The sequence below is a fragment of the Lagopus leucura genome, unplaced genomic scaffold (assembly GCF_019238085.1).
Source record: "Lagopus leucura isolate 7727_CA_CO unplaced genomic scaffold, USGS_WTPT01 Super-Scaffold_100039, whole genome shotgun sequence".
NCBI classification, from domain to species: domain Eukaryota; kingdom Metazoa; phylum Chordata; class Aves; order Galliformes; family Phasianidae; genus Lagopus; species Lagopus leucura.
In genome coordinates, this window is record NW_024962288.1 from 4911946 (window position 1) to 4924197 (window position 12252).

At 39.7% G+C, this 12252-nt stretch overlaps 1 protein-coding gene across 1 annotated transcript; it reads left to right on the forward strand.

Moving 5' to 3' along the window:
* The first annotated feature begins 1934 nt into the window (after positions 1 to 1934).
* Positions 1935 to 10114, forward strand: LOC122186751 (agouti signaling protein). The gene is made up of 4 exons (XM_042883652.1): positions 1935 to 2168; positions 4937 to 5162; positions 8121 to 8182; positions 9655 to 10114. The coding sequence occupies exons 2-4, from the start codon at positions 5009 to 5011 to the stop codon at positions 9829 to 9831; spliced, it is 393 nt and encodes a 130-aa protein (XP_042739586.1). The 5' UTR covers positions 1935 to 2168; positions 4937 to 5008; the 3' UTR covers positions 9832 to 10114.
* Positions 10115 to 12252: the final 2138 nt, after the last annotated feature.

Below are 12252 nucleotides of genomic sequence, written 5' to 3' on the forward strand. Positions count from 1 at the left end.
ATGCCCAAAAACTTGCTTTCCCAAGCATGTAAAACTTTCTGTTTCTTTTAGTCAGTTTCTGTCACCGGCTGGCTGGGTTTTTGATTTATTTTTTTTTTTTAATATGTTCGTATGGGTTTTGTATGTGTGTTTGTTTTATCTTTAGGAATTTCAAAGTCCTTTGAAGTCCTTGAAATACAGATTTCTCTGTTGGAGTGGGAGATTAAATGGCATTTGTTAAGGCAGTTTCAGACTTCTAATTTCTTGACAGCTTTTCCCAACAGTTGTCATTTCGTTCAAGATAAGACATTAAGAATATTTGCCACAGTGTGTTTCCTTTACCATTTCTCTAACTTTACTTTTACTTACACCGTATCTAATTAAGCATTTCTCAGCAGCTGGACACCTAAATAGAATCAAGACCAAACAGAGTCAATGAAAGTGATGAAGATTAAAAGGCTTTTAGACAGTGAACTTTCCTGTCAACCCAGGGAATCCCTTAACCTCAGTCTGGAGCACAGGATATAAAACGACTCGTATCGGTCCTCCTCCAGTTTGACCAGTGCATCACAACTACCACGTTGTACCCAAAGCAAAGTAGAATAGATCAGAACTCTGAGAAAAACATGCAGCCTTATATCTCTGTTCCTGGAGCAATGTTATTAAGTCTTTCTTGGTTTTATGCTGTTTTGCTCAAGTATTTGACCTTGGCTGCTGCAATTGGAAAGTGTGACACATGATCCCTAAAAGCTCAAAGACCAGAACACAAGAGAGGAATAGAAGTGTGCTGTAATTTTCAGTCTCACTCTTCTACAGTCTCACCTCCAAACACACAAAGGCTAGAAACCGCTCTAAAGTAACAAGAATTCGATATATGTTAAGCACATGAGCACACTGCGTGCCCACATTTTCATTAAGCAGCTGTTCCTAAGCTAGAGAAACTTTTCCTATATTTCAATTGCAAAATGAAGGTAGATGTGTTACAATTTCTTTTTTTTTTTTTTTTCCTGCTTGGAGCTTTCCAGTGAAAAAGGGAAACTCATTGGAACAGAAATTTTGTCCTTACCAGAACCTTGGAAATACTAAGAGAGGTAGATTAAGACTTTCACAGCCCATTCTCGCAACATTAAATGAAATAGCTCAAACACACTGTGATTCAGGTTTGATCTAAAGAAAGCTCTGTGTCGGTTTATTCCAAATTCTTTCGTAGTTTGAGGATAAATAGCAGGTATTGCTTGCACTTAATTAACTGACGAGTTTTCGGTGTTGACAGTGCCCTCTGAAGTCTTGAAGGAGTACAACAGTTGCATTCTGTGTAGTCAGTTGCAAGTAAATCTGCTCTTAGTACTGCAGTGCATTCGCAGCAGATGCCTGCCTGCAGCACTGGCGGTTCCCATTTGTCTCAGGTGGATTCGTCCCCTGCCCTCCAACACATCCTCACTGCAGCTCTTCTACTGAAACCTGATGGCTGAGACGGGACAGCGCTGTGTAGTGTAATGACCAACCAAAACCTCAGGGGGAGCAATGCAGTCATTTTGTTGAACTTTACATTCAATTTTTTCCCTAAATACTTCAAAGATTCTCCATCTTAAAATCTTGAAATTTTTCAAGGAATCTGCTAGTTCTTGTGGTTTGGATTTGGTTTGGTTGGTTGGTTGTTGTTTGTTTTTTTTTCCTTGCATTCCCTCATTCCATTCAAAATGGAAAGAGCAGCAGAGCAGAGCACAGGTGAAGATTTTTGAGTTCTGAGTGAGGTGACGCAGTTTTCAGTACTTCATATTCCTTTGTTCACCCATTCTAACATTTCGTTTTTCTAAGCAACAGTTTTCAACAAGCTATTTAGAGTGATCCCAGTTTATTTATGAGTTGGTCTGAGTCTGTCAGACATCACAAGAAAATTTAAACTAGTCCCTTCCAGTGTTTAAGCCAATCAAAGTCTCCAGCTGCTCACTCTGCTGTTGGATGAGGATAAATCTCAGAGTAGAGTGGAATCAGTTGTGGCAGGAAACGAGCTCCTCTCAGAAGTGCTGAGTTTACAGAGTGCAACTGAGGAAATCAAATTCTTTCATGAAGACTTAATTCGAACTCACCAGATAAAATGGATTAGAAAAAAACGAAAGCTCTTTCGCATCCTACGCCATTTGCTGACTTATATTTGAAAAGAGTGCTAATGGGACTTAACAGTTGGGGTGAGTATCAAATATATTCCTTACGTATTCAATAGTATAATCTAAATACAGAGGGAATGGCATAGAAAAGGGCACTGCAATCTCTCTGATGGCGCTCAATAAATTCATTTGTTTTAAGCTTTTAACTGTTTGCTCTGTTTTTGTTTTTTTGTGTACTTCTGTCATTCCCTTGGAAAGTAAAGGGCACTTCACACGTTAACTGTTTACTTACATGATTTGCTGAACTGTGGCTGACGTTCAGTGATTACTTCTCTGCTTGCAAGACTGACTCCATGTAAACTAAACAAAATCACATTAAACATATCGTAGTACATTCTAGTCTAATTAAATCAGTAAATGGCAACCCTGCAATAATATATTTTTTAATTGTTAGGAATCTGCTAGGAAAATTAATTCCTTTAAAACAAAGTGTTCGTAGAAAAGCAGATGTGCAGCTTGCTAAAATTAAGGAAAATAGATTACCTTAAGAAGTCTCTAATGAGTCCCAGAAGGAGAATTAGGAAACTAATGAGCAAAATTGGAAAATAAAAACTCTCTTGTAATGCCAAAAAAAAAAGAAGAAAAGGAAAAAAAAAAAAAAGGGAAATACATGCAGGAGTTTTGCAACATGATGGAAAAGAGTATCAAGCCTACCAGTACCTTTGTCTCATTTTCACTTCTGACTCCACTTTCCACTCGCTTTGTCTTTCTGTTAGCTCTGCTTGCATTCATCTAGCAGACTGTGCTGTTAGATGTAACACCCAAGCAGGGTTATCTGGTAGATTCTGTGATCAAAATACATGGGCTGCTCTGAAAGTAATGCCTCCTAACTTATGATGTTGGCCCACAATGTCAGAGGCTGGTATTGGTGGGATGGCAGTAGGGGTTGAACCTTCCCATCAGCATCCTGTTCCATTTTGTCACCATGCAACAGATGGCAGCAGAGAGGCAGCCTGACAAAGTGGTGTCTGACATGGCAGTGTGAGCGGAGCAAAGGTGCGTCATTGAATTCCTCCATGCTGACAAAACAGCACCCAGTGATACTCATCAACATCTTCTGGACGTTTATGGAAATCAAGCAGTGGTGGTGAGCGCAGTGATCTGGTCATTTCAGCAGTGGTGATGGTGGCCTCGGTGCGGGTTTTGAGGAGCTCAGTGCGCAGGCTGCTGTTCATCACTAACAGAGATGCAGAGCTAATGGTTGTGACTGTGTTGAAAAATACTGCTTTGTAGCTGAGAGTTTGCTCTATCGAACAGTGTTATTGTGCTCTTTGTATTTGTTGAAATTTCCATGAGTAAATAGAAGGCATTAATTTCAGAGCAACCTACGGATATCGCAGAATCACAGAATGGCCAGGGTTGGAAGGGACCTCAAAGATCATGAATCTCCAACCCCCCTGCAACGTGCACAGCCACCAACCTCCACATTTAATACCAGACCATATCTGTAATCAAATTAAAGACTCCTCCCATTGCCTATCACAAAATGTTCATCAAATCATTTAAAGGATACATCTATCTACAGCCACTACTTTAACACAGCTTGGGTCTCAATTTCCATACAGCTTTGAGCTCTACCAGCTGCATACCACTGGAGATACAGACACAGCAGCATTCAGTTCCCAGTACATCCCTCCTGCTCATCTCTGTATCCCTTCTTTGGACAGTAATTCTTTATGTACTTCTTATGGTGCCCAAAACTCCTCACAGTGCTCGAGGTGATGCTGTACGAGCGGAGTGGAAATGCCCTACTTCGAAAGCAGAAGCTCTTCATCTTCTGTCTCCACTAATTAAACTGTCACAATCTGTTGAACTATTTGGTTTCACTGCTTTTTTTTAATACTGCTAGTAGCTTTTCACTGACAAAAAGCTACACATAAATCTGAAGATTGGCAGAACGTCCACAAGGAATGTTCCATAACTCTGACACATCATAAAACTACTGCACATGGAAATAATCATTAACTTTGAACTTCAACAGCATTATAAATCTAGAAGAAAATGAGAGCAAAATGGTAATTGGGTTTGTGTGCTCCGTGTTGCTGCACAGAGCCACTCAGAGGTTATCCAGGGCCAGTGGCTTTCATCCAAGGTACATGGCCAGATTCAACAAAGGGCAGGCTTCTCTTTAAGTATGCTCAAATCCTATAGACATTGCTGATCTGAAAAATTACTAAGTATATACTAAATCCTTTGGCATGCAAGTGCCTTTCAGCCCTGAGGCTTAAATAATTTGTTTGAATTATGGCTATGAACCAATATGCAAGCACAGCAGCCACATCCAGGATATAATAAAATAAGATAATTTCTTCATGACTTGTTTGTAGACAGAGAAAAGTAATAGGAAACATAATTTGTTTTTATTGCTGTTATTATTATTATTATTATAGATTTTATGGCACAAATCTGTAAACAGAACTTTCTGGGAAAAATACCACCACGTGACGGGGCCAGCCAAAAGTGAATGCAGAAATTTCTCCCTTGGTTGTTCAGTAAGCAATACTGTTAAAGTCAGTGGGGAGAACTCTTCACACCTTCTTTTTTTTTTTCCTCAGTGAGAGGGAAGAAGGGGGGGAACTTTTGAGAAAAGGCTCACAAGAAAAAAAAGATTCTCTAGAGGATTATTTTTGAGAGATCTTTTTTGTCCCCCCACTAAGACAACTGCAATCCTAGGTATCCAGGTATCAAGGTCAACGTAGTAGGAACAAATAATTGTCAAAGATCTGTTGATAAAACTGCTCAACATGACAGAATTGCTGAGACTCATCTCCTTGTCTTCTACCACACAGGTACCTCTCTTATGCACACAGGTTTTGACTGTGGTTTGGTTTTCATGAACAGTGGGATTTTTTCTCCCCAGGATGGAAAGTAAGAACCTCTTCCTAAGCCTATTGCTCTGCTACAGTTTGCTCAGAGCTGCCAGTTCTCACCTGGTAATCGAGGAGAAGACAGAATGCAACCTGTCAAAGAACAACAAAATGAACCTCCCAGATCTCCCACCCATCTCCATCGTAGGTTAGTAAAATTTGCCATTTGATGCCAAATTAACAGGACTTGAAGAAAATGCAGCTGTTGATCTATATGGACTATTTAGATAGCTCACCATAACATTGCATTTCACACAGATGCCTTAGTGTTACGCAGAACTGCAGTGGCAGTGCAGCCATGGGATTCAAGCATGGCAGTGTGGCAAGCCACAATTTAGTGTAAAAAGAACAACAACAGAAAAGCTGCCTTTAGATTTGCAGTTTGCACTGAGGTTCCTATCATACCGTATGTCCTTCTATATTCAAGAGCAAGGTTATTTCACTGATATGGGCATCAATCTTCCTTTGAAACTCCAGTGCAAATAGAAGAAGTGAATATGAGCAATTTTTTTTTTTTTTTTTTTATCAACTCTTGTAGAAATCTGTTGATTTCTCTGCTGAGATATCAATATAACATCAGTTTACCTGTGCCAAGTGTTTAATCCAGAGAGGAGAGGACTGCAAGGGAGGTAGAAGTCATCAATGTATCCAAGGCAGGACAGGCTATGCCCCTACCATTGCTGACAGGTGCCCATTTGTCCTGTGGTGAATTTTGTCAGACAGTGCTTAACATTTTCCTCCACAGATATGTTTTCATAATCTCAACCTTGTTGCTTTCAATGCAATTTAAGTCAGCTTTCAGTTCTCTCTTGAGAAACTTCTACTGTTCATCTCCCTTCTGCAGGCTTCTAGGACTTGTTCTCCAATCAAATGAGTTTCTCACCTTTTATTTCCTCTGCCCTTTTACTCAAGGGCAATATTTCTTTTAGGTGAGCCAGCTGTCCCACACAAGTCTCTCCAATGAAATCCAAATCTCCTTATCCCTGTGTTAATCAAGTTGGTTTAATGACACATTTGTTAAACTCGTGCCACACCATTCTGTGTTGCTTCTAATCCTACACTCCCCACACTTCCAATATTTTTTTTTTCCTTTACAACTAGAATCAGAATTATAAAATGCATTCCCTTTGGTTAACTTCTGTGTCTCCTTGGAAAAACGTGGACATGCCTTGAGCACAGCAGATAGGTTACCATGCCATATTATTTTGCCAACAGACACTCAAGACAGGAAAAATCTCCTAATGCTATCAGGCCTTTTTGCTTTGGATGGCTCTGAAATGCCTCACAAAAAGCTCTCCTCCCTTTCTGCACAGCTTCGTTCTCTGCAAGATCCACATTATCCCACCATGCTGTGGAAAAGCCCAGTTTTGCCACTTTCCCATTTTAGAGCCAGTAGAGAAAAGAAACAATTATCCAAAGTAAGAAAAGAAATTCACAGTAAACTAACGTGGTAAATGTAAGCAAACAGTGTTCATCCTTCTCCTATATGCATGCAAAAACAACGAGCATTTAACACCCAAAATGAAAGAATAACTTCAAAGGCTTGTAAGCAGCTGGTCAGTTAGACAGCAGTTGAAAACACAGTAAATAAAAGATGAGGAATATGAAATCATAGGCCGGTTGGGAGAAGGAGGCATCATCTAAATACAAAAGGAAGAGGCAACTACAGTGTTCACCTATTTAAAAAATGTATTTTTATGTTTCCCTCTTGTCTGCCCACTGGGTAACATTATCTTTACCAAAATCTCTAGAATAACTACTGCATAGTTATGTTGTGTTGGCGTTGTGTTACGCCAGTGTTTAAATCTCAGTTTAATTATATCGCTCCATCTTTAACTGAACATTACCAAAACAATTTTATAAGCAAAGCATTCCAGAACAGTTGCAGACATAGAAAACCCGATTGTCTCAGAATGGGATGTCAGTGAGGTATTTCAGCTATCAGCACAAAATTTCAAGGGGCAGCATAATAAAGCCAACACAATGTGCCAGATGAAACTGGAACCGACCAACCCACACCAGTGGGTGCAAGCCGTGCTCTTCTTGAGTGGCCTGAAATTCCTTATGCCTGAAATACAGTTTTTCCACCCAGTGTCACTTGATGATGGATGTGTAACCATAGCTCTGTAATGATGCTAAAATAATAAATGAAACTGCCAAGCAGTGCATTCTTAATTGCTTAATTCTGCAAATTCTGGTAATTATTGAGTGTTCAAAAAGGTTTGGGTAGCAAATTCTGGAACAAGCAGGGAGCCACCATTCATAAGTAGGCGTATGCAAATCTTTTCATGTCAATCAATCATGGATCTTACACTTAATCCAAAGCTCACAATGTACAAAAATATTGTGATAGATGAGAAGGGCAGCGTTCACTCTTTAGCAGAAAACTCCTGCTGTGTTAGATCCCAAGGCAAGTCTTAATTATGGAGGTAACATCAAACAGTAATTCCTATTAAAGGTGATATAATAATAAAGCTGATATTCCTCAAAGGATAATGTGAGAAATTTCACAATGTTACTGTTTTGACCTTAAAATAAAAGAAGAAACTTTACAAACTTCCATCACACGAAGTCTGAAATCTCCTCTCTAAAATTTACCAAATTGAAGAATCAACTCCAGCAACACACACAAACATTTAAAAGCTACAGGTGGGTTGATGAAACACCTTTGCCTTAGCATTTCACAAAAAGAGATGGTAAGTAAAAAAGGAACAAGAAAGTGAAGAATTCAAGGTGTTTTATGCCAAAACAGCAAAGAGCTTTTTGCTGATGAAACCAGAACAATAATTCCTGTCAAATTTGTGTAGGTAACACCACTTTTACAGAAGAAAATATGGAATTCTCACTGTTTTTTTCCTGTTTGTTTTTTTTTTTTTTTTAATACAATTAATATGCATAAATACTCCAAGAGAATTTACTGACACAGAGCCCTTGGTTTTTTGATGGTTTTTTTTTTTGTTTGTTTGTTTTTTGTTTTTTTTTTTGGATGCCTGCAGTGATGACAGCAATGCAGGTTATCTTGCATAAAAATATTATCAAGCATATCTGTTAAATAATATTTGCTGTAAGACTGATTTAATGTTATGTTTTGCTTTTCTTTTTGAAGATTTAACTAAAAGATCCCAGAAAGTCAGCAGAAAAGAGGCAGAGAATAAGAAATCTTCCAAGGTAGGCAGCCGTTCAGAAAATATTGTCAAAACAGAATGATTTATTATTGCTATACTTCACCCCAGTGCACTTATCTAGAGAGTTTTTACAGTCATTCCATGACTTAACTTACATAAAGTTTGAAGCTTAGTATTGTAAAATGAAAAGATGAAAAACATAAATGATGGGGAAAAAAGCATGATTCTACATTAGTTACAGGTCATTGGGTTTTGGTTTTGTAGTTTCTGTTTTGCTCTATTTTACAATCCTCTTACAGAAAACCTAGCTTAGACTTGAGATGCTCGAAGTATTTGCAACACTATTCAGGTATTGGCCAAAAAAAGATGCCATTCCCAATCACAGCACGTGGGTCAGCTGTCCAAGCCCTGCAGCTAAGAGGCACAAACTCACTCTGCTCACTTTTAACTGCATGTGCCAAAACATTGAAGTAGAAGGATCCAAATAATTTGGTGTTCAGTTGAAAACATTACCTAGGAATTTTATCCCATCGTTTGGTTCAGATTGGTATTTTCAAGACTCTCTGAGAGAGTAGAAAATAGCATTTTTACTTTATTTTTTGGTTTGACGTGGCAGCTTCTTTGAAGCCAAGCCAGTCATCGCTACAACCAGCAACATTTAGAGTTTCTTTCTTTTCCTTTCTAGTGTTTTGAATGGTCAGCCTTCTCTGAAACACTTCCTAAGCCCCCAGCATGACTCAGGTTGTTAAAGGCCACAGGAGGTGCTGCTGTTCCCACTGCAGTTCTCAGCAGGTTGTTCTCGCAGTCAAACTCAAAGTACTTGAGCTTGACGTCTAAAGCACTTACAGACCACATCCATTTTTGCCTTACAAATGAGACTTCTGGTAAACTTATGAATTCTAAAAGATTGTCTGGGGCATCTGTGGAAGGCTCCGGAAGCCTTGCCCAGGTGCCAGGAATGTGCTGACCAGCCCCAGCTTTCCCCTCTTTCCAAATCACAGGGAAGCAGCACCCGTCAGGTAGGCAAGACCTTTTTCAGCTCACTCACCTGTGTCTGCAGTTAAGGATTCCCAGATGCAAATCTGATGCACAGATGATCGCTGAGCTCCAAAAGCAGCTTGACAAACAAGCTGGGCACCCAAGAGTAATTCATTACCTTGTTGAACCTGTAATAATGTCATCCTTAAAGATTCTTGCGCTGCTTTCTTTGCTGCTGCTGCATTCTTCTGCATGGTGTATTTGCAAGGTCTATTCAGTCACATTTTTAGGCACTCATAATAGGGAGTGTCTGTTGCCTACGCTGCACATCCATAGGCAGTGTGCCATTCTGCTCCATAGGTAATCTAGCAGTTCCCATAGCCCAGTCCCACCACATCAACTCCATGCTGCTACTTAATTTGGGTCTCACTGCCATCTCAAGCCAGAAGTTCCCACAGTTCACTTTCTTTGCATCCGTCCCTTATCCTGACCCATAATTGTTCTGCATTTGTATGAATTTTCATGTTTTTGTTCCAGAAAAATGCTGAACCGAAGAAACCTCCAAAACCAAGGCCCACACCTGCTGCTGACTGCGTGCCAAACTTCAAAACCTGCAAACCACACTTGAATTCCTGCTGTAGCTACTGTGCCTTGTGCAAATGCCGAATTTTTCAGACGATCTGCCAGTGTCTACTGTTAAACCCAAAGTGCTAAACCAAATCAGGAACATATTAAGGCTGCTGTCTTTCATTAGCTTCTCGAGTGTATATGTCAAACTGCCTAATGCATGTAGCAATCGAAGTAGAGAGCTTTGAAGCTGGTAGGTTGGATTTGTTTCTCTTCAATGGACAATTATTTTCTTCATGGGGTTGATGCTGTCATAAGCAAAATGGGTTTTTTAGGAAGCTGACAACCAGGAAGATAGACTTTGAACAGGCATTCTTGGCAAAACTAACTTGCATCTAAGGAGAATTCTGGGTACTCGGTGTTTGGGAATTTTTAGGGTTGTAACTTGTTTTTTGTTTGTTTGCTTGTTTTTCTTTTTTGGCTGGTAACTGGGTTTTTTGTTCTTTCTTTGAGAAGGGTTTTATTAACAAAACATTTCGATATATCTAACCAGCACTGCAAAACCTGCCTACAATCAGCCACACTGAAAAAGGACTTCTCAATCTCATGTGAGACCAGAGCTTAGGTTTGCCCTCAAGGACAGCACAGCACAGGCTTCCAACAGATCCAATATGGAAAGCTGAAAATGCAGGTTTCCTGGTTAACTCCCCTCTCATACATTCCACAAAAATTAGGACTAAAATCTTTGTAGGTTACTCTAGCTGAAGGCCATAGCAGCAAAGTTTGGCTCGAAACAAACATCTTCCTCTTCTTGTGGAAGCTCTGTGCCTTAATACTGAGTTATCCCAGATGACATAGCAGAGAGCCTTCCCTGGCTGAGCTACCAAGAGAAAGGTCATAGCAGAGCAAGGAGGGAGCAGACCTAGCAGTGCCCAACATGAAGACTATTCATCTGCCAGACTCCAGCTCTCCTGCTTTCCACCTTTTCTGCTCTGCATCTGCCATATTCCTCTCTTTCCCAGAGTGTATGCACTCTTTTTCCTCCCATGGGCCTCTTGATTTTAGTCTTTTCCCTTCCTCCACCATTATGGTTAGTCACCTGAGGTTCCCTGAATTTTCTAATGCTCTGCAGTTCCAATTTGAAGGAAATTTCTCAGCTGATTTATTTCTAAGAGCAGCTGAGGGCTACAAAATCAGGAGGGCAAAGACAATATAGACGATAAATAGTCCCTAAAGTGGCTCAAGCCTTCAAACATCAGTTCAAAGCCCAGAGCTTTAAATATAGGCTGGATGTTGACAGAAATGTCTGTTCACCTTCTTAGAGAGATATACAGTTGACAGAGAGTTTAATCTAAGAGCCTGAATGATGGCAGGATGTCACTCTGTTCCTCATCCAGCTGTCATGGATGATGCAAGTTTGAATTCTTTTAAATGTGTGTTACTACTTCTTTTAATCAGATATCCTGGCTCAGGAATCCATGAGCTGTGGCACAAAGAGCATGAGAAGAAATACAACATGGTGGTGGGTTTGGGAACAGAATTTGACCCCTTCTTTTCCTAGGGAAGCCGTACTTTCTTGACAAGCTGTTCCAAAGTTTTCATAAGAAGGTGACCTCAGTTGATATTAAAATGATATCCATAATAACACAATTTCTACCGTGGAAACAAGTGCTTGTCTAATCACAAGAGGCCACAGAAACTGTGCTCTAACAGGATGAATGGAAGCAGTGGAGGAAATGGAAAGAAAGGGGGGCAAAAGTCCAACAGCGTGTGCTGTTCTCTCAGCAATAACTCTCACGTCTGCTTGGCTGTCTGCTGAGGAATTGGGCAGTACTGAGGAGTGAGAGACATAGAAGCTGACCCAGCTTATCCAGGGCATGAAAGAAGAAGAAAGACTATTCCACATAAGAATAATGAGATTTGTTGTGAAACATACAGCACTTCCTTTATAATACAGCATTTATGCATAGTGTGTTTTGACAGATTCGGTTTATTAATAAACCTTCCTTTTGTTTGTTGGAATTCATTGAGAAGAGATGATGCTTTCTTTGCCATTCATCTATCACACCAAATAATACATACAATCAGGTACTCTGAAATCATTACTAGCCTACTTTTCTGGCTAAAGATCACATTGCAGGGAGGGTAGGATACAGAAATCAGTAAGATACATACATACATCTACCATTTGCTTCCTGCATTTAATTTGAACAAGTATTTATGCTAAAGAGTTGGTTTTATATGTGAGAGTGCCCTGAGGGAGATGTCATCAGCACAGAGATGGTAACACATACGCATGACAAACGCAGAGCGTTTAATTTTGTCACATAGCAAAACGTCTTCACAAATAACTCACTGAAATATAAGTTTAGGAACAGACCCAGTAATGCTCTGAGACACAGAGAAATCTCACTCCTGGAGACCAATGGAAATGTTATCTTGATTACAACTGAGTACAAATAAATCATTATTAGCTATTCCAAATATTGCCTCTCTTGTGGGAATTTAAAACAGATATGGCGTTTTCCCATCTCAAGGTCCAACTTGATTTCTTACTGTCAACTTCAA